General features: G+C 34.4%; 1 protein-coding gene across 3 annotated transcripts in view; it reads left to right on the forward strand.

The window, feature by feature from the left end:
- LOC148956614 (SPARC-related modular calcium-binding protein 2-like) overlaps nt 1-20,630 on the forward strand; it is a 90,641-nt gene extending 70,011 nt beyond the window's left edge. For all 3 annotated transcript variants that reach the window (XM_089086094.1, XM_089086084.1, XM_089086091.1), the window contains exons 8-13: nt 7-90; nt 8,486-8,611; nt 10,531-10,674; nt 12,937-13,109; nt 15,807-15,960; nt 20,398-20,630. In XM_089086094.1, coding sequence (XP_088942220.1) covers nt 7-90; nt 8,486-8,611; nt 10,531-10,674; nt 12,937-13,109; nt 15,807-15,960; nt 20,398-20,480 — 764 coding nt within the window. In that variant the 3' untranslated portion in view covers nt 20,481-20,630. The remainder of the gene's footprint in view (nt 1-6; nt 91-8,485; nt 8,612-10,530; nt 10,675-12,936; nt 13,110-15,806; nt 15,961-20,397) is intronic.
- The last annotated feature ends 314 nt before the right edge of the window (nt 20,631-20,944 follow it).

The raw sequence follows: 20,944 nt of genomic DNA on the forward strand, positions 1-20,944 counted from the left end.
TTTTAGACTCGGGAGATGAAGACAAATGGGACTCTCCGGCGTTACAACTTCAGGAAGCTAGTGACTCTGCTGAATCAGATCAGAATGAATGTAAGTAATTAATTCAACATGTTGACTTAAACTATTTTAAAGTTCTAAATAAGTGCATTTTTTCGTACCTAAAAAATTTACAGGCTACAAATTATAAATATTCTTTGAATTAATGAGGGCCTTAGCTACTTGACTGAAATCCCGACTGGCCTCATGTTTCGGCACTTTCTGATGATGCACCTCCAGAACGCCTGTGCTTAGAGAAAGTTTAATGGACTCATGAGGGAAATGACGAATGCTGCTCTCTAGTCACTCTTTTAGTGACGGCCCTTGGAAGGATGAACGAAATTTTTTTAAGAATTTTGAAATCTTTCCCAGTAGCACAGAGAAAGTAGCACTTTTTGTTTTATATATTTGGGCCCTACAGACCTCTATGTGGCCCCCAAACTAAAACGATCTTGAACAGTTACACTCTTCAAAATTTCATAAAAACTTCAAGAAGGTTTAACGTGTCTATACAGACGGGCTTGAGTTCTAGAACCATAGGAATGAACCTTGGACATTTTGGTTATAAAAAATACCAATCCTAACATTAGTGTGATTCCAGGAAATTGTAGCATGTCTACCTTGAAAAATAATTCCAAGAAACGAACACATTTTTTTTACAAAGATACTGGCAACAATCCTTTTTTACGAATATTTTTGTTGCATAACCGATAGTCATCTTCACAGGGGCGGATCCAGGATTTTTTTTTTTGGGGGGGGGGGGCAAAATAGGATGATCCGATAAAAATTTTTTTAAGGGGGTGCAAAATAGGATGATGCGATGCGTTAGGAGCAAGTTTAATTAACGCAAACTTGAGTTAATTAAGTAAATTGCACTACTTTAGACTACGCTAGGGGGGAAGCCCCCCCTCGCCCCCCTGAATCCCCCACTGCATCTTCAGCAGAAAAAGAAAAATTGGAAAAAAAGAAATTGCAATTAGAAATTAGGCGATAAAAAAGGTGATTTTAAGGATTTCTATAAGTCCTTTTTAATGCATTCTTTTAGTTTCTTTTGACTCAACATCACTTTTGTTTATTTGCCAATTATTAGTAGATAAAAGGAGGTGTATCACTTTAGAACTTACATCATATTCAGTAATCTATTTCTAGTGTACTAGATTCTGTGAACAAATATCAATTTTTGAATTTGGTTGGAGTTAAATTGCTTTGTGGGACCAAGCTGACATATTTACAATAAAATCATTGATAAATCCCTGAAAATAAAAGGTTTAATAGAAAAAAAAACTTGTACAAATAAATTTATTGTTCCCTTTAACAAAAGCGAAATTGACGAATTATTCTGAAAATATAAAAACTTACAAAAAAATGTCTTAAAACTCATAGAATTTCGTTGATGACAAGTAATTTCTTAAAAAATTAAAACCAGGCGAATTACATGGCGCATACTAATTGTGAATTATGAGAATTATGGATAGAATTGTAAAAATAAGCCCATGTCAGAAATGTCTAAACGCCTTTCGACAAACAGGAAAAAGATTTTGAATACTTCGTAAATATTCAATGAAGATACAGTGTTTCCAAGTTTGGTTTTATCATAAGTTTATTTTTAATGGTTCATTTAGTTTATTAGTTTTGTTTAGTTTATTATTTTAGTTTGTTATTTTATAAATTTTATTTATTATTTTATTGTATTATAATTTTATTTATGTTATTTTATTATAACTTTTTATATAATTTTATTTTATTATAAGTTCATTTATTTTATAATTAGTTTATTATTTTATTTAGTTTATTAGTTTTTTTTTTGGCTATTTAGTTTATAATGGTTTTATTAGTTAGTTCATTTGATAAATCAAATACATTTAGTTAATTTTATTTGATTTAGATTAGTTCGAAGAGCTGAATCCATATCCATACAAAAAATGATCAAAATATTAACGCTTACTCGCGTTTCTCCTTTTCCCTGTAAAACGAGGTTATCTAGTCCATATTCTCTACAAAACGGAATCTTTTGACGTATTTTAAGTCAAGAGTTAATTTAAGATTTCCAAATCTTTTGTGTCAAAGATTTTGCAAAGAAGTACTTAATATAAAGGAGCCAGTAAGAACATTATGAAATTTTGGCCTTTCTTGTTAAATCTAAATTTAAACGCATAATAAAAATGAAAATATCTAAAGAAGCCAAAAACCCAAAAAATAAAAAAAAAAAAAAAAAAAAAAACAACGAACATAATCGTAAAAGAACGAAATTATATTTTGTGAAAATCATAATTAAAACTCGACCACGAGGCCGTGTCCAGGTAGAGGGGTTACGGAATTTGATCCCCCCCCCCCCAAAAAAAAACAAAAACAAACAATGTCGTTTGACTCGTAAAAGCGTAATAAAATGCGTATAAACAAATTTTGATGTGCTTTTTGAAGTTTTTTTTACCCCCTCCCTCTCGGAAGAAATACCCCCCCCCTCCGAAAAAAAAAATCTGGATCACCCTTGCCCCCCCCCCCCCCCAAAAAAAAACAAATAATGAAAAAACAGCATACTTGTAGATGGAGATATTGGACATATAGAACCAAAAATACAATATGATTGTAAAGATTGTCGTGCATGAATTTTCCTACTTGAATGAAGTCTCAGCATTCCTAGAACGTTGTCTAGGGATCTCTTCATTGATATCGCTTCCCTTAGCTATCTTTCTGCCATAATCGTTGGGTGTCGACACTTCACCATCTCGTATACATCTCGGAGCACCACTTGTTGTTCCTCCCCCCTTTTTCTTACCTTATGCGATAAAGCGGGTCTCGCCAGACATGCGGAAGTCAATTTATGAAAGTCAATTTATGGAAGTCGGTGACTGCTCAACAGTTAAATGCCAAAACCTTTTCTTTGATTGGTCTCGAATATTCTGACAGCCGCAATAATAAATTACCATTCATAACACAGTTCAAGCTTTTAATATGCTACTTTTTATCTGACCGTTTTATACCTTTGTTTTATTAGGATAAATCACGAACTATGCTAATATAACAGTCTTGAGAATTATAAGATCATATCTAAAAAAGTTTCAAAAGACAATTTAGAATAGACTAACTCACTTTTGATATTCCATAATTTTTTAAATCATCGTGAAATTTTTAATTACATGGTTACCCTAATAAATCAGATTAACGTTCAAAAAGAGAAAAAATACTGCAACGAAATGCAAAAAAATTACCATAATATTCCTTTTAGACCAACATATTTTTCCTGTTTAATTTTTATTAGATTAAATACTAAGATTAGAATAAAACTAATAATATTTATTAATTATAAAATTAATTAGATTAGATTAAAAACTAATAATATAATAGTCATTAGTTACATATCTAAAAAGTTTCAAAAGACAAGTTGGAATACGTTCTGATAATTCAACATTAGTGCAATCATTGCCAAAAATGGCATGGAAAACATCACTATTACAATCGTCCTGACAGAAGTTTTTGCTTTCTTTCTAATTGTGATTTTGGTCCAAGAGCTTGGCAATTTTATAGTTTCATTCGTTAAGGTTGTTTTTGGATTCATTTGTGATTTTCAAAATGAAGTGTTACTTCAGACGAAAATGTGATCTATCGTTGTTTATGCATCGAAATCAAATTATTTTCGAATTATATGTCGAATTTAAATAGATGTTTTTTTTAACAAATATCAATGTAGCCCAAGAGCTTAACAATTTCTGAGTGTCATTTGTTTGATCATAACAAAATAGTTTATTTACAGTTATTTGTTTGTTTACAATTTTCGAAACAAAGGGTGGCTGGAGATTAATAATTGTATTTATCAATATCTGAATTCAACATGCATCCGAAACAAATCGAATTCATATCGGATAAACATGAATGAAAACAATAGGGTAGGATAACGATATTGAGGATACATTTGAAGAGAATCGCCTCGAGAGCCAGGTTAAGTTTTCTGTGGGTGAAGGGCAAAAGTCATCCCCTCTAAGTCTGAGTGGGAATTTCGGAGCATATATTATATTTTACATTAATTCAAGAGATTTACCTTCTCCTTTTGTTAAAAGATCTAAGGTTGAACCTTTTCAGTGATCATTTTCCCCCTGATCTTATAGTCTTATTAAATAAAATAAAACATCGTATAAAGTAAAAAGCGAAATTAACTCTTAAAACGAGCAGAAATTATTAAAAAGATAAGGGGGGTTCCCCTGCCCTCAACCTTCCGTTGTTTATCCTAAGGTTTTATGGTGCTAATAAAATTCTTCTTCCTCTAATTCAACAGCCCTTGTGTTTGAACAGTCTTTCTTAAAAAATTAGGGCGATAATTCGGAAAGAGTGGGGGATTAAGAGAAAACAACCACCCTCATATAAAGAACAATTTCTATTTGTTTTAAGTTTTATTGTCGCTCTTCAATCTTGAATGATTTTTTTTTATTTGTGTTTGTTATAATAGCATACCCAGGATTACCCTAAATGTGTGGGGGGCTACTGCCCCCTCAAATCTGGCTCTTAGAATCAAAATTAAATTTTTGCACAGCAATGCTTCGGGAAATTGAACTCATTTGGTGCGTTTGCTTTTCTAAATTTCATATTTTGTAGCAAGTTCCTATAGGGGTTTCATATATACTGTATTTTATTGCAAAAATCGGGCCACTTTATTTTTTTACGGGGGGATGGGGTTTAATTCTTATTTCGTGAACTATGTAAATTTTCATCTGCTAATAGCTTTTGACGAACAACTTTAAAATTTCAAATAATTTAAGTCAAATTTTTTGCATATTTAGAATCCACATGCATAGCCTACTAGATCTTGTTATTACATATATTATAGTCAAGTCTTGTTTTCTTAGAGCCTCGTTTTCAATGATTAAGTGTCGCTATTTATTTATACTTTGTTAATGCGAGATCCTTGATCCAACGCTCTCTTAAATGTCAATAAAGGTCACTACTCTTTATTTCAACCCTCATTTTTGTATTAAAGCTCAATATTTGCACAAAAATCCATTTACACAAAAATCCACCAGGCCTCGTCCATAATGGCTGCTGCGTAATTAATCACCACTATACTCAATTTTATCAAGCCTCAATTGAATGAACTTAGAAATAATTTGGAGTTAATGCGTCGATTGAACTTTCAATGTCATTTCAAATGAACGTTCTTCCGATGTTCTAGGACCTTTGGTTTTATACGAAAAATCGTGCAAAAATAAAGAACAAACAAATAAACACGCATCAGAGATCATCCTTCCCGGAAAAAGACGAAATTTTACATATTTGTAGATAAGGGCTTGAAACCTCTGCAAGAAAGTTTGTTCATTTTCCAAATTTGATGATGTAGTTTTTTTTGAAATTTTTCGCCCTTTTTCGATTTTTCCTCCTTTTTTCGAAACTGGGGCAAATTTTCTCAGGCTCGTAATCTTTTTCGGTAACTTTAAACTAAAGCCGATTCCTTTAATGTCTTTATTGTTGTAAAAGCTCATTTTTCTTACAAGGTATACCCCTTAACAATTGTCTCCCCCTCTTCGGAAATTTCCTGACGGTGCCCATGATACCCCCCTTCCAACTGTTTTTAGCGGAAGTTCTCGAAGATTTAGAAACTTTTTCCTAAATTTTTATTTACTGCGCTTACATGCACAAAGAGAAAGAACTTTGTCCCAAGTTTGATACGAATATCCTTCAAATCGGGAAAAGCGTCTATCCACTCCCTGATCAGTTGAATTCAACGGAAAACCGAAATCCGATTCTAATGTAAAAGGGCCTAACGATTTTTTTAGGGGTGACACCCGAGCTTAAAACACTGTTCGAGAGATCTCTAAGCCTACTGGTCTTCTTCTGTTTTAGATATATTTCTACTGCTCATTTTTGTTCTCATAACTGTCTGTATTGGCCTAATTTATCTGATTTCTTATATTAGCTTGATAACTGCTATAAAAATTTGCCATCAGAATACAGGGTGAGCGAAGCTTTCAATAACGTACCTACAAAAAAAGGTGGAGACCTCATGCAACTCAAAATAGTACGACCAAAGACTTTACATTACTATGCTAACTCTGGGTAAAATTACATTAAGAAACTGAGTTGATTTGAATTCCCATGGGTAGAATGATTTCCAATATAGTTATTATATCATAATTCTCTCTTGTAAGCTCTAATTATAAGATGTATCGTACCAACAAAGACAAGACGCATGGAGATGGCTTAAAACACAAAGTGTTACTTTGTGTCTATAGTATTTTGAGGTCTTTGAATACAATCAATGACTTTTAGACTTTCCTTCAAAATTGCCCCTCTGCTTAAGAATTACCCAACTTTACACCTTTTTGCATTCAATTTTAGAATAATATCATCTTGCACTGCTTTTTCATGAAGGTTGCCGTCGACCACAATTTGCTGTTAAGTCGATAATATTTGGTAACGAATGGGACAGAAGAAGCCCACATTCAGAATAAGTTGAAATGAAAATCTGAAATATGGTGGTTGCAATAAGCTACTTAAGATTATGAATATATATGTATATTTTTTAGGAAAGATGATAAGAGTTAGTTTGGTTAAGAGTTAAGAGTTTGGTTAAGTTAGTTAAGAGTTAGTTTATAGAGACATTAGCTTGGCTTTGTAGGTAGCATATTACTTAGCATAATAACACTTATTAGAGTCAGAGGTGCTGTAGATAAAGTTTTAAGGGAAGAATAGTGTGGCTTTAGGAGGAGAGAGGATGCGAAATGTAGTTTTAAAATACCGAAATACAGTTTTAACCGGTTCAATCACCTGTTTGAGGTTTGAAGTCAGATATGGGTAACTGGACACCAATCTAAATATTGCCGTTGTTCTCCAAGATACTTGAGAAAGTGGTCCACCAACGCCTTTATGGTCATCTTACGAAGCATGACCTATTAACTGAGACGCAGTTTGGTTTTCGGAGAGGCCACTCTACTAGAAAGGGGCGAAATTCCTCTAACAGTATACTTTGATTTAAAAAAATAGCTTTTCATACAGAAGATTACAGTAGTTTATTGCGAAGATTGGAATGTATAGGCATAAAAGGATCATACTTAAAATGGTTTGAAAATTATTTGTATGGTAGGTTTATTAACGTTATGATTGATGATGTCACTTCTGTCCCATTTCCTGTTGCTTGTGGGGTCCTACAAGGCTTGGTGCTGGGTCATTTACTGTATTTGGTATATGTTGATACGATGAGGTTTTATTTTCTAGGTTCTGGTCTCACCTCGTTTGCTGATGACACTGCATTAACATTTTCTAGTCAATGTTTGTATAGTTTGATTTTGAAGATTAATCACGTTTTAAAAAGTCTCCATATTTTTATTAGTTTAAGCTTACTCTCTGTTAATATTTCAAAAACTAGTTTTATTTTATATTCAAGAGTAGGTGAGCCGCAGGACATTAATGGAAAAATTTGTGTGCGAAGAAGCCAGTGAAACAAGTGCATGAAACGCGATACCTTGGTTTCTACCTGGATTACAATCTTATATGGAAACGACATTGTGATGTTGTTGCAATGAAAGTCACACAAGGATTTGGAGCAATTCGACATTTTAAGAATTTTTTACCACCACAAATTTTATTACTTTTATATAATGTTTTAGTCCACCCATATATTTCATATGGATGTGTGTTGTGGTGTAGTAACTTTTATTCAAATTTTAAACGAGTACAAATTCTTCAAAACAAAGCTGTACGACTTATTAGTGAATACTTGAAAAAAGTCAATGACACGGAGGCATGTTATAATAAACTTAAAGTGCTTAATGTCGGGCAACTTTGTGACTACTAAGCAGGAATATTTTCGTATCAGTGTTGGAATTGTATCAGTCCTGAGGTATTTCATGGTTTTTACAGATAAAATAAATCACTTCATAGTTATAGTACCCGCAATGCCGACAATCTAGTCACTGAGTACAGAAGTGGATGTAGAGCAGGTTTTTCTGTCAGATATATAGGTCCTAAGGTTTGGAACTCTTTTCCAGTGAGCATTCGAGTGGAGGAGCACCTTGGTTTATTTAAGAAAACAATGCAAAAATTTCTTTTGGGTCTTGGTTCATAGATGATTTTTTTTTTATGATTAGAGATTGGTCATAATTTGGTTGTTTATTTATTATTATTTATTTTCATTTTATGTTTTTTTGCTCGTTTGTTAAGAGTTTGGTTTGTTAAGTGTTTGTTATATATGTGGTCGCCCAGTATCAAGTGCATTAATGTCTTTCTTTGCGCAGCCACTTTATTCAACATACGTTCTTAAAATGTCAAAATACAAAAATGAAATGAATATATACGTTATTCATTCAACTTACAGTTAAGTGCCTTGCAAACAAAGGCATTTCATGATTCCACTATATTGTAGTTCTTTGTCTAAGAAAGTACAGGAACTTCTTTGTGTGGAATTGTTTGACTATTGTGCTATTTGACTCTGACTTTTTGTGCTATTATTAGTGTAATTTTGCAGCAAACGATTGCTATTCTGAGAGGCAGTCTGCACTAGAAGAAGTACGTCATGGCGCACAGGGAATGTATGTACCCGAATGCTCAATAGAAGGAAAATATCAAAAAGTACAGTGTCACAAAGGGACTAGTAAGTTTCTTTCTTTTTAATCTCATCTCTTTACTTTCTCTTGTTTTTGTAAAGTCATCTTGGCAGATTTTGGAAAAGAGTCAATTAAGAGACGTACATTTAAGGAATAGTATTCCAAATGTAGACTTTGTCTGTCCCATGCGTTGCTAATAATAGTGGGCAAGATCATGTGACCTTCCCACAAATTTCGTTTCGGAATTGCAAATGGCAACGAACTTCAAGGAATCTTAATCTAGAAACCCAGTTTAATCTTTTTATATGAAGCCAGCACATAAAATAGACGAAGTCCTAACTTTTTTCTCAAAAACTAATAACTTTAATGCTACAAGGGAGGCTGCACGCTAAACAATATGGAAATAGCCCAAACGCTAAATAATATGGAAGTATCAAAAAACTTCCTAAGTTAAATCTTGACTTGAGCTTTTCAAGCTAAACAGCCATCTCGGGTTAAACTTTTGACCGCAATGTTTCGATACTTCCTTTCGTTAAAAAGTGTCGTTCACGCAGTAGGAGGATTCTTTCAGTTATCAGTTTTCTTTTAGTTTTTTCACCTCTCTCTCTTTTTTTCTTATGTAATCTCAGAAAATTTTGACAACATTTAAATAAAGTAAAGAGTAACGTTTGAACATAAAATAAACATAGATTATCGTATATATGGGGGGGGGAACCACGGTCCCATCAAGATCCTATTCCTTACGCTAGCTTTGACTAGTTCTTTCTAGAACAAGGTTAGCCCTGTCACAGGTTAATGCCTACATGAATTTTCGTGCAAATGGGGGGGGAAGCTATAGTTCCATTAAGGTCCTACTCTCTACGCTAGCTTTGAATAGTGCTAGTGGTCTGAAATACCACAGATTTTCTTAAGCGATCACAGGTCCAGTCACTTTTAACGCTGAAGTGGGATAAGTCACCGGCTTTTGAGATAAAAGACGTCAAATAATACTGTCAGAAACTGGGTTTTACTTAGTGACATAAATTTACGGAGTTTAATGTTTAAACAAATTCAGAAACCTTGGAAAAGATAGGAATAATGAAAAAGAACTCAAAGCAGCTTTTTGTTTCGTTTGTTATAAATTTAAATGTGTTTTGATGAAGTCTCAATGCATTGCAGTGTAGAAAGGCTTTTTGAACAGTTTATTTATAGGCTTATGCGATTCTTAGCAATAAAAGATCATAAGCAGGGAATACCCCTGATTTTCTTCTAGGGAAGAAACGTAACCAAAGTTGAGTACAAGAGAAAAATAAAATAGCGAACTTCAGATTAAGACTCGTTTAAATAACGAGCTCAGATTAAGCGTAGTAGATTTCGGTCCAGATCTTCCCGGCAAGCCATCTGCGTTATGGAAAAGGATTTCGCATCTAAAAATGATGTTGATTAAATAAGTTAGCTAATCTATGGAACTTTTATGTTGCAAATCTGTTGCCTTGCTCATTCCATCGCTGTTGCAAAACAACATAGCTGCTAAGTGTAAACATTGAGCCAAATCACACTGTAATTTTAAAAGTTTGTTCTTTGTTTAACTTCCAAAAAAAAATTCTGGAACCCGTTGTTTTAAACTAAAGTTAAAAATAAATGTATTCTACAAAGGCTCCCTAAGGCTTATTCTAATCAAGGTAGCAAATATGAACTAAAGATAAATTAAAAATGGAGTAAATAGAAGATAAACAGTTATGGATTCCAATGAAAATGTTCATACTTTTGGCATCCTAAACTCTGATTGACATTATAACTTATTTGTTATCATATCAGGTTGTGATGAATCTTTAACTATGTATGCACTTAACTAGTCATATTTTCTTCTTTCTTAAAAGGTTATTTTTTCTAAATGATTTAGATTTTTTAATTTTCCTGTGAAATAATACATCAAAATCAGTATGATTTCTATTAGGATGGGACATTATACCTTAAAATATTTCAGAATATTGTTGGTGTGCCAACGAAACAGATGGGAGACCAATACCAAATACATCTGTCCATGACAGAAAACCAAATTGCGACACTTTACCTCTAGTTCCACAAGTAATTCCGTCACGGACACACAGGACTCGTCCCAGTAATGCAGGTGAGACAAAGCTTACGTTAGCTATTTGGTTTTTTCTTTTTAACAAGATTAAGATTATGCTAATTAAAAATTTAAGTAAAATAAATAAATAAACACACATCTGTGATCATCCTTCTCGGACAACCTACAAAATTTCACATTATTGTAGATAGTGACTTGAAACCTCTGCAGTAGTCCTCTGATAAGCTGAACCTGATCATCTAATTCTCATCAAATTAATTCGTCCTTATGGAGGCGAGTTCTTCTAAATTAAGTATCCTTCTTTCAAAATGAGGCAGATATTTCTACGGCTCCTAACTTCCAATGCGGTTGACTTTAAAGTCAAATAACCTAAAAAATTGAAACCCCAATAAAAAAGTTAATTCTTCCAACGTATAAATTGTTACCAATACTTTTTTTAAGAGCTTTGATTACTATTCTTTAGAGTCACTCCTTATTTATATTTTCTATCGTTACAAACAAAGTTTTGGGTAACACTTGCTTCATCCCCTATGAAATTCCCAGACAGTGCTCATGATTCTCCTCCCTGTCTCCTAAATTTGGTCCCGCAAGCATAAGAACGTAATCTTTTATGTTACAAAAAAAACAACACCCTATTTTTCCGGAACAAGAGTGGAGCTACCACTTCCAGCACCCATATTCAAGCAAAGTCCAAATAACGGGAGATTGGAGATTAATTTTCTACCTTCCTCCACCCCTGACTCTCATCTTTATTTATCCGAAGGTTCACGGAAATTTAGATAATATGGGCATAAAATATAGTTTAGTGAGACACACACACATCCCACCTACACTATGACCTAGCGGCCTTCCTCCATAATACCTTGTACGCAATTATACATTACCCTGCATAATTTTGCTACACCCCCTAAAATTCGTAGAACCTTAAAGAAAATTACACCATCAGATTAAGCGTATCAGAGAATTGTACTGTAGAGTTTTCAAGCTCCTATCTGCAAAAATGTAGAATTTTGTATTTTTTTTGCCAGAAGAAAGATCACGGATGCGTGTTTGGTTATTCTTTTTATTTATTTTTTTATATTTGAACGGAAATTAAAAGTTCTAGTGCCCTTTTTAAATGACCAAAAAATGGAGGGCAACTAGGCCCCCTACCACGCTCATTTTTTTCCCAAAGTCACCCGATCAAAATTCTGAGATAGCCATTTTGCTCAGCATGGTCGAAAATAGATCCACTATGTCTTTGAGGATGATTTAATCCCCCAGAGTCCCCGGGGGAAGGGCTGCAAGTTTTGAACTTTGCCCAGTGTTGGGCAAAGTCGATTGGCTATCTCAGAATTTTCAAACGATAGCAACTCGTCCCGGTTTGGGTCAAAATTGTTGCTTCATGCCTCAAAGTATCAGTTAACGCCACTTTGCTGTGACACAACCTTTTTAGCTATTTAAAAAGGACACTAGAGCTTCTACTTTTTATTCCAATCAGCCTTCTCCCGGTTTTCCAGGACTATTGGTTCAATGCATTAACCCCAAGGGGAAAAAAGTGAACACACTTCCATGAATTCCCTTCTCGAAAAAAAATGAAGGCGATATTCCAAATTTTTGTAGATAGGAGCTTCAAACCTCTGGTACAGCGTTCTCAGATATGCTGAATTTGATGGTGTGATTTTCCTCAAGACCACTTGCCCTTTTGAGGTTGTTTCCCACTTTGTTTGAAAACTTGGGAAATTTTCTCAGGGTGTTAACTTTTGATGTATAATTTTAAAACTTTAAATATTTTAATTATATATTTGAATTCACCAAATAAAGAAGATTCTTTTGTTGTATGAACTGTAATAATAAAAAAAAAATAGAGTTTCGGTCGCTTTTAAGCCGAGTTGCTCTTTAGTTACGGTTCGTTGTCAAAAGATCTGTGACTATATTCTGGAGCACTTGAGAGTAGGCCTATATTCTTTACCTTTAATACGGAAAACAGGCATTCGAGTAGGAGAGGGGGTTTGGTCCCCTCTAAACCCAAAATATTAACAATTTTAGGATTTTCCTGCAATTTTAAAATTTTTAACCCTTACTCCATTGTTTTACTTTTTTTTTTTTCAAAGGTATAAACGCATAGTCATTCAATAATGAATTATAGATTTTTCTTCCGCTCCATCAATTGATATCTTAGTTTGCATGCCAGAAATGAATTCCCCTGACAGGTCACCTGTACCGTTGGACTTTGTGAATGACCTTGGACAATTCCTCGAAGGCTAAATGCCATAGTTTTACAAGTAATTTTTCATTTATTTTGTTGTTTTTTCCTTTTAGGTTGTCCTAAAAAAGCCCCACACCGCATCCAAGAAGAAATTTTGGAATATTTCCGAGAAAATATGATCTCTGCTTTTACAAAGAGTGGCAAATCCTCTAGTGCAGCTTTAAGTGCGAGTAAAGAAGCAGTAATAAAGTGGCAGTTTGCAATTCTAGATAAAAATAAAAACCTGGTAAGGCTATGTAACTAGTATTACCTTAGTTTTAAACTACAAGCTATAAACTATAAAAATATCAAAGAAAAAGGGTAAAAGTTGGTCAAAAACAATATTCATTTATAATACACTTATATAAGATATCAAATGCTTTATTGTAACACTTTGCGAGTGATAAGCAATCCGAGTAAAAAATAAGAGACTGTTTGCACTAAAAGAGGCGCTATCACCTCCCAGTGCCAATATTTCAGGCGTAGTAAAAATATCCCCGGGAATCAAGGAGGATTAGAGATTAATTGTAACCCCTCCCCTTCTAGGCCACCTTCTGCAGTCACCGCAAACTGTTTGGTATATTGCTATGTAGACTCCTTTTTTGGAGCTTTGATTAATACTATCACGAGTCACTCCTTACCTACAGTTCATAACTACGAACTGTTAAATGATATAAAATTACGTAAAACCCAATATTTCTATTCAAACGTCAATGAAAACAAACTTACTCGCAACCTTTGCCTCCTTGCTCTTGCTCTTGGGAATTCCCTGATTGTCGTCATAACGCCCCTCTTCCGCCTCTCCAAGTTTTTTGCCGACAAGCATATGAATGTAATCCTATATGTCACAAAGAAAATTTTTACTGTAATAAGAGTGGAGCTACCAACCCACACCACCCATATTCAGGCTTAGTTCAAATGAAGGGAGATTGGATAAATCTCTCCCTCCTCCTTCCAGACTCTCTTCAATATTTGTCTGGAGTTCGCGGAGAGTAAGAAAAAAAACGGCATAAAAATGGACTTTCTGAGTCATCAGATACCCCCTTCCCTCAAACTATTGCAATAACCCGCCGGCCCTTCTCTATAATAGCTAATACAAAATTTTACATTACTTTACAAGGTTTTAAGAAAAACTAAGTGAATCAATTTTATTAAATAAAGCTATAAAACAAGCATATATATTAACTATTTGTTTCTTATGGACTAGGTGACTCTTTAGGAATGAATGTGCCATCGCGTGGTATTATTGGCTCTGAAACTGGGAAGCTCAATATATTGCCTTTCGGCAATTTTAAATCGACAGGCTGTCTAAGAATCTTCAATCGACTCCAACTTGGTCCTCGTTGGGGTAAAATTGTATTTTTGCGCCGTAATATGACAGAAAACGTCACTTTGCTGGTCCACAATCTTTTTGGCTGCTTAAAAAGGACACTGTAGCTGTAATTTCCACCCGAATGATTCTTCTCCCAATTGTCTAGGATTATTAGTTCGACACGAAACCCCTGGAAAAAAAACAAGAAACAAATAAGGACGCATTCATGCTCTTCATTATAAAAAAAATTGCAAAATTTTTTGCAATTTTGGTTACTATTTGGTTACTATTAAGCTTAGGCACTCCTTACTTCGATTCATCACCGCAGAACTAGATACACAGAGCAGCAGCTTGATGGAACAAAACCATCAGGGAGAAACCAAAAACAAAAAGTCTGCTTTTCCTTGCCCCTCTGTTCCCCCACAAGGAAAATTTCTTAGCGAAGCTCTTGTTCTCAATTACCAGAAGTTTATTTTTTTTGTGAAAAAGAAGACATAACTGAGTCCTTTTCTTAAAGCAGTGACTCCAGGGTAAGACCTCCGGGCTGATGGAGCAGCAGCCTTCCTCATATGTAGGATAGCCCCAAGTAATACAGACGAACAGAAACCCACTTCGTAAGATAAAACTAAACTCTCCTCCCCTCACCCAATGGCTTCAAAAATGAACGCTACAACACAAGAATATTGGGCTAAAAATGTGTTTTTTTATGGCAAGTAAAAGCTTAGGACAGTTTTACTGTCCAGACTCCAACTTTGTTTGCTTTAATTCTTTTCTAAACCTTTTCTAAATAAATCTTTTTTGCATTATTTGGAAGTTAGTGTTTTTCTAAGTCTTTTCTAGTGTTTTTACGGCAAGGGCTTATTTATTTGGGCTTGCTTTAAACAGTGAAATTTTCTAGTTAAATTTTGTGAAAGGCAATAGGTGAACAAAGCACTTGTAAAGTTGTAATTGCCAACTGGCTGTATTGGCTGCATTCTATGAAGTTTTCAGAAAAAGCACTGGTTGAACTTTAGGGTAAAGAGGGTTGGAGGAATTAAAGGGTACCATCCCCAACCTCCTGATTCACGGTTTAATTTCCATTTGTTTTAAGTTTTAATGTCACTCTTCAATTTTATTTGAAAGCCCTTGTTTGTTTTTTATTGACAATATGAAGACCAGGGATAAACAATCTGTGTTGCTTAAATATTACTGCTTTTCTTGCTAACATAAACGTCTGTTTCTAATTTTAGGCTCGTTAGTTTTGCTAAAAGTAATTATAGTCTGGGACTAACAGCCATTGCATTATTCAGGGGGAAATTTCCCGGAAAATACACGTTTCATTTATTTATTGGAATTAAATTTGAGGATAAAACTTGAATTTGTTTTTTAGAGGGTGGAGCCAAACCTACCCAAAGCAATTACCTTGAACCACAGAACTCCAATTTATTCTGTTTTTCAATTATCTAATACAAAAATAATGAATTTCTCGCCGATGTATAAAATTTTACAATTTAAAAATTTCGAAAAGCACGAATCTTTTTCCTTGTATAAATCCACATAGTTTTTTATGTTCTTGCTAGTCAATAGTCAAATTATAGATTTTATTCCATATATTTTTAAGGATGATCTATCATTATATTATTGCTATTATAGGTCATAGACAGGGGTGAAATGAAAGAATTTCGTACCCTATTGAAAAACAGTAAGAAGTTAAAAAAGTGCAAGAGGATAGCTAGCGTATGCGACTCAGATGAAGATAAAAGAGTCACCTGGGATGAAATTAGAATCTGCACAGGACTTATTAAAGGTAAAAGGCTTTCTTCTATTTTAGCTGCCTTTTTTTTTAGCTTGAGCCATCTTTAGATTTTTTTTGTATTTATTTATGAATTTCATTTTCCCGAGTCCTGATATCTTGAAAGACTGATTATATGCAACCTTGGCACGTTTATTGAGCTAGGTTTAGTTAAGGAGCTTTCTGTAAAGTCCTCCGTCTCATTCATCACAAATTATTTACATTTTTGTATTATGTTTGCATACACATTGACGTATTTATGGGTATTTGGTATATTTTCATGCTTATGAAAGAAAAAGTGACAACATTAGTGTGTATTCGCCTTTTCTTGAAAAGTTTTCTTTCTTGTTTTTACATAGGATGAGTTTACAAAGACCCCAACGAAATGTGTAGAGTTCTTCTTTAAGCGTCTTGTACATAACTAAGGTCTTGTACATACTGCTGCTTTGCAGGGGAGGGGGTGAAATTATAGCATGAAAACATACTTTGGACTCTCAGATTCGAGGTCTTTGAGAAATCTCCCTATGGCATAACATATAACTTGAGACTCGAGTTTTCTGTGATTATCTAGTGGTCTCAGAAACCCCAAAAGTGATATAAAACTGCACCGTAATCCTTACAATGTGCATAACAAGTAGATAGCATTATAGGTATGCGCCAAGCTTTAGTCCTGTGGTGGCTCAGTGCGATTGTTCCCTGCTTGGTAACACAGGATTCGGAATTTAACCTCAGCTGTAGCAACCCGCTGCATGACTCAGAATATGATTCCGGTGATCTGATTATGTGAAAGCGATTCTCCATAATCAAACAGTTCGTGGTAACGAACTTTAAGTAAGGAGCGACCCGGCTTAATGGTAACCGAAACTCGAGAAAACGGGATTTTGGTATCAATAGATGCATCGAAAGAATTATACTTTAATGCTGATTTCGAATATATAACTTTAATCAAATTTAGTCATACCCATCGAAAGTTACGCGCCTGAGAAAATTTGGCTGATTTTCGAAAAAAGAGGGAAAGACTCCCTAAAAGTTATAGAACCTTAATGAAAATCACAACATCATATTCAACGTTTTAGCAAACCCTACTGTAGAGGTTTCAAGCTCCTATCTACAAAAATGTGGAATTTTGCATTTTTTGCCAGAAGAAAGATCACGGATTCGTGTTTATTTGTTTTTTTTTTTGTTGTTTTTTGCAGGGGTGATCGCATAGACCACGTGGTCCTAGAATATCGTGGAACAGCTCATTGGAACGGAATTTAAAAGTTATATTGCCCTTTTTAAGTGACAAAAAAAATGGAGGGCAACTAGGCCCCCTCCCACTCTCATTTTCCCCCAAATTCACCCGATCTAAATTTTGAGATAGCCATTTTGTTCAGCATGGTCGAAAATATGATAACTATGTCTTTTAGGATGACTTAATCCCCCGAAGTTCCCGGGGGGGGGGGCTGAAAGTTGTGAACTCAACCCAATGTTAACATATAGTATTGGTTATTGGGAAGTATACAGACGTTTTCAGGTGGTATTTTTTCTGGTAGCTGGGGGGGGGGTCGGGGCTTATATGGGAGGATCTTTCCAAGAAGGAAGTTTTCATGGGGGAAGGGACATTGCTATGAAGAGGGCGCCGGATTTCCCATCACTATTAAAGAAAAAGATCAGAAATTAAATATAAAAAAAAACAAGTTTTTCAACTAAAAGTAAGGAGCAGCCTCAATACTTAAAGCGAACAGAGAATATTAGGTAGATGTTTGGGTTCACCCCCTAGACAATACATTGCTGTTTAGACCAAATATTATCTAGTATTTTCATAACATAAATTTATTCTAAATAACGACCTTTGTAATTAAGGGGTCATTTTTAAAGAATTGGACCAAAATTATAACTTTAGCGTAAAGAGCGAGGTATTGACTAGGGGGCAAACCACCAAATATACTTATTAAAAATCTATGAATTTAGAAGTTCGTTACGTAAGTTAATTCGTAAGTTACGTATATTTATTACTAATAAAAACGTTCGTAGATAAAATTAAACAAGTTTCGAGAAAGCCATTTAACCAAATAAAAGTAAAATTAATATGCAAATTTTGTTTTAATTATTCATGTACGGTGAGCCAAAATCAAAACTTGCATTAATTCAAAAACGTTCAAAAATTAATTAAAAAAAAAACAAGTTTTTTTTAACTGAAAGTAAGGAACGTCGTTAAAACTTAAAACGAACAGAAATTATTCCGTATATGAAAGGGGCTGTCCCCTATCAATGCCTCGATCTTTACGCTAAAGTTTTTTTGTTGTTTAAAAAAATAGAGTTGTGAGAAAGTCAAACTTTAGCGAAAAGAGCGTGGCGATGAGGAGGGGACAGCACCCTTTCATATACGGAATAATTTCTGTTCGTTTTAAGTTTTAACGCCGTTCCTTACTTTCAGTTAAAAAACTTTTTTTTTTATTTAATTATCCAAACAAGAACAAGAAGACAAAATATACCAAACTTTAAATTTGAGGCAAAGTCTAGACCAATGGAAGAGGCCCAAAAATTCGTCAAATTAACCAATCGACAGATAGCATAACTGATGACTCGAAACGATTTCCTTATATTCAATTGTTTCAGTTGATAGGAAGCTATAATTTAAAAAAAGGTAATACAGGAGAATTATAAAAAAAACGAAAATGAACAATAAGAAATGATAGACTGAAATGTAAAAACTTCGAAATTTTGGAGGGAGGTGAAAAAGAGGTAATACAGGTAATTGTAAGAAAGACACACACGGAATGATAGGCTAAATTGTAAAAACATCGAAATTTTTATGGGAGGGGGAAACAGAGGTGATAAACATAAGAAATGATAGGCAAATTGGAAAGTTCAAAATTTCGGAGGGAGAGAGTTAAAGGTTATACCGAGATTATAAAGCAAACACATAAAAAAATGATAGGCTGTAAAAGCTTCAAAGTTCCGAAGGGAGGGGGCTTGCTCTTGAAATTCTTCGCCCTGTGCACTATCTGAACAGACGAGCCAAATCCGACCGTCTGTTATGAAAAACTATACGGGATTCTTTCCCTACTCAGCAGTCTTTCATCGTTTTTTTCCCGGTCTGAACCCAATATCATCGTTGAAGCGACAGGTGTAACCTAGTATAGAGTAAACCATAGTAACCAAAAACTGTCTGTGCCTAGTGAAAAAAAATACCGTTCAACGCTAGTTCGGGAATGGGAAATATGATTTTGATTAATCTTAATAATAAAAGTTTATTGCGAAAAAATTTTTATGGGGATTTAAAGAAAAACTGAAACCATTCGAAAATGCCTTTGCAGCGAAAAGATTGGCATACCATTGGAAATATCATGGTCGAAAACCTGTATAGGAGAATTATAGCCCCCCACCTTAAACAACAAGGAAAATCACATTTTTTTGGCATTAGAAGGACTAATTTATCTCCTTTTCTCCCCCCCCCATGGGTAGTCAGTGATATTAATTCACAGAAACTAGGGGGAACCAAATCGAACTTTTAAAAATCTAGATGGTGAGATTTTATTCTTTGAAAATACCAAAAAAGCTGCTTTTAATGAAGATATATAAAAATTTGTTTTTCGAAACCGGGGGGGGTGTCAAAAAACGTTGGTGGGAGGGGGCAAATGCCCCAACCACAATTGACACCACTGGTGATAATCTTAAACCAAGGGTCGTAGAATTTCGGGGAAGGGTCAAGTTGAAAGGAAATCGCCTTATCTAGTACCATTACTAAGTAACAAAAGAGATCGTGCTTCAGCAAAGTGGAGTTTTCTGACGTTTCGTGGCACCTAAAATGAACAGGCCTCTTTGCCTAAAGATGATCAAGATTCTAGAGAACGGAAATTCTAAGATAACCAATTGATTTTTCATTGTCTAACCTAAACAGTAGGTTTGGGCCCCTTCCCCCCATCTTGAAAAACCACAACAAATTGGTGTCTTCTGCCAATTTGTGCCAAAATCAAAAATTCTGCTGAAAGAGGGCAATGATTCATCATTTGTATAGATATCACATTGCGGGAGAAATGCAAATCACTACACGATTTCACAATCCAGCTTGAAATTGTAAATCTTTCTATTCACCACAGTATGATAGAAGTCTGACAACTAGCGTTTTTATAAAATATTTCTTATTATTTTTTGAAATTTCCAGATACAGAGAGAAGAGTTAAAAACAGGTAATGAGCACCTACCTGATCCACGTACACCCTTGCTCAGTAGAATTTTCCAGGCTCATGCGAGGAAACGCTGATGTAAAGCAAGTACGTAGGCAGGCACGTTCTTCGTTTCTAATATTTGACCAAACAGTAATTGTCAGCTTTTTCTGAACTGGTTATAAACAATTCAACTCCGAAATTTCAAAGAACACAAAAGCTGTGTTCAGCTATTGATTGTGTCTCCAGTGGTATCATGATAATTAAAAAGCAAGAGGTGCAATTTATTATTTTTTTGCAGGCGAAGTTACCCCAGTGCCGGGACCCGGTGGGTCTCACAAGCGTCGAGGAAAGAATCCACTGAGTACATATCTGATCGATTAATCAAAAATATTTTGAGCTGTGGAAGTTAAATCCAGTGACGTCATTCTGGACTACTTCATGTTGTTAATAATGTTTAAATGAGCTTATTTGTAAAGTGTATATAAATGTTAAATACATTTCGGAAGTTAATATATAATTTAGGTTTTCATTTCTCTTGAGTTTTTTGGTGAATCCATATTTGTTTTCCTTTTAGGAGAAGAGAAATAAAAAGGAAGAGAGAGACACTCTAAACATGTCCACATCATTCCTTTTAAGATGATTTTCAACAGAGATTATTAATAAGGTTCTAAACACTAGTCTTCGATTGAAAAGGATCTCTGCTCTTTACTTTTGAGACAATGGGCCTTTGTGCCCTCAGCTACAACTCAGTTTGGCAAGTCCGCCATAAAATAGTTTTTACTAATGAACATATATAGACAGTTAGAGTAAAGTATGAAAAGATGAAACAATTTTTTGGCAATTTT

This window comes from Artemia sp. Qi Xiang Cuo, chromosome 1 (assembly GCF_049724085.1).
Source record: "Artemia sp. Qi Xiang Cuo chromosome 1, ASM4972408v1, whole genome shotgun sequence".
NCBI classification, from domain to species: domain Eukaryota; kingdom Metazoa; phylum Arthropoda; class Branchiopoda; order Anostraca; family Artemiidae; genus Artemia; species Artemia sp. Qi Xiang Cuo.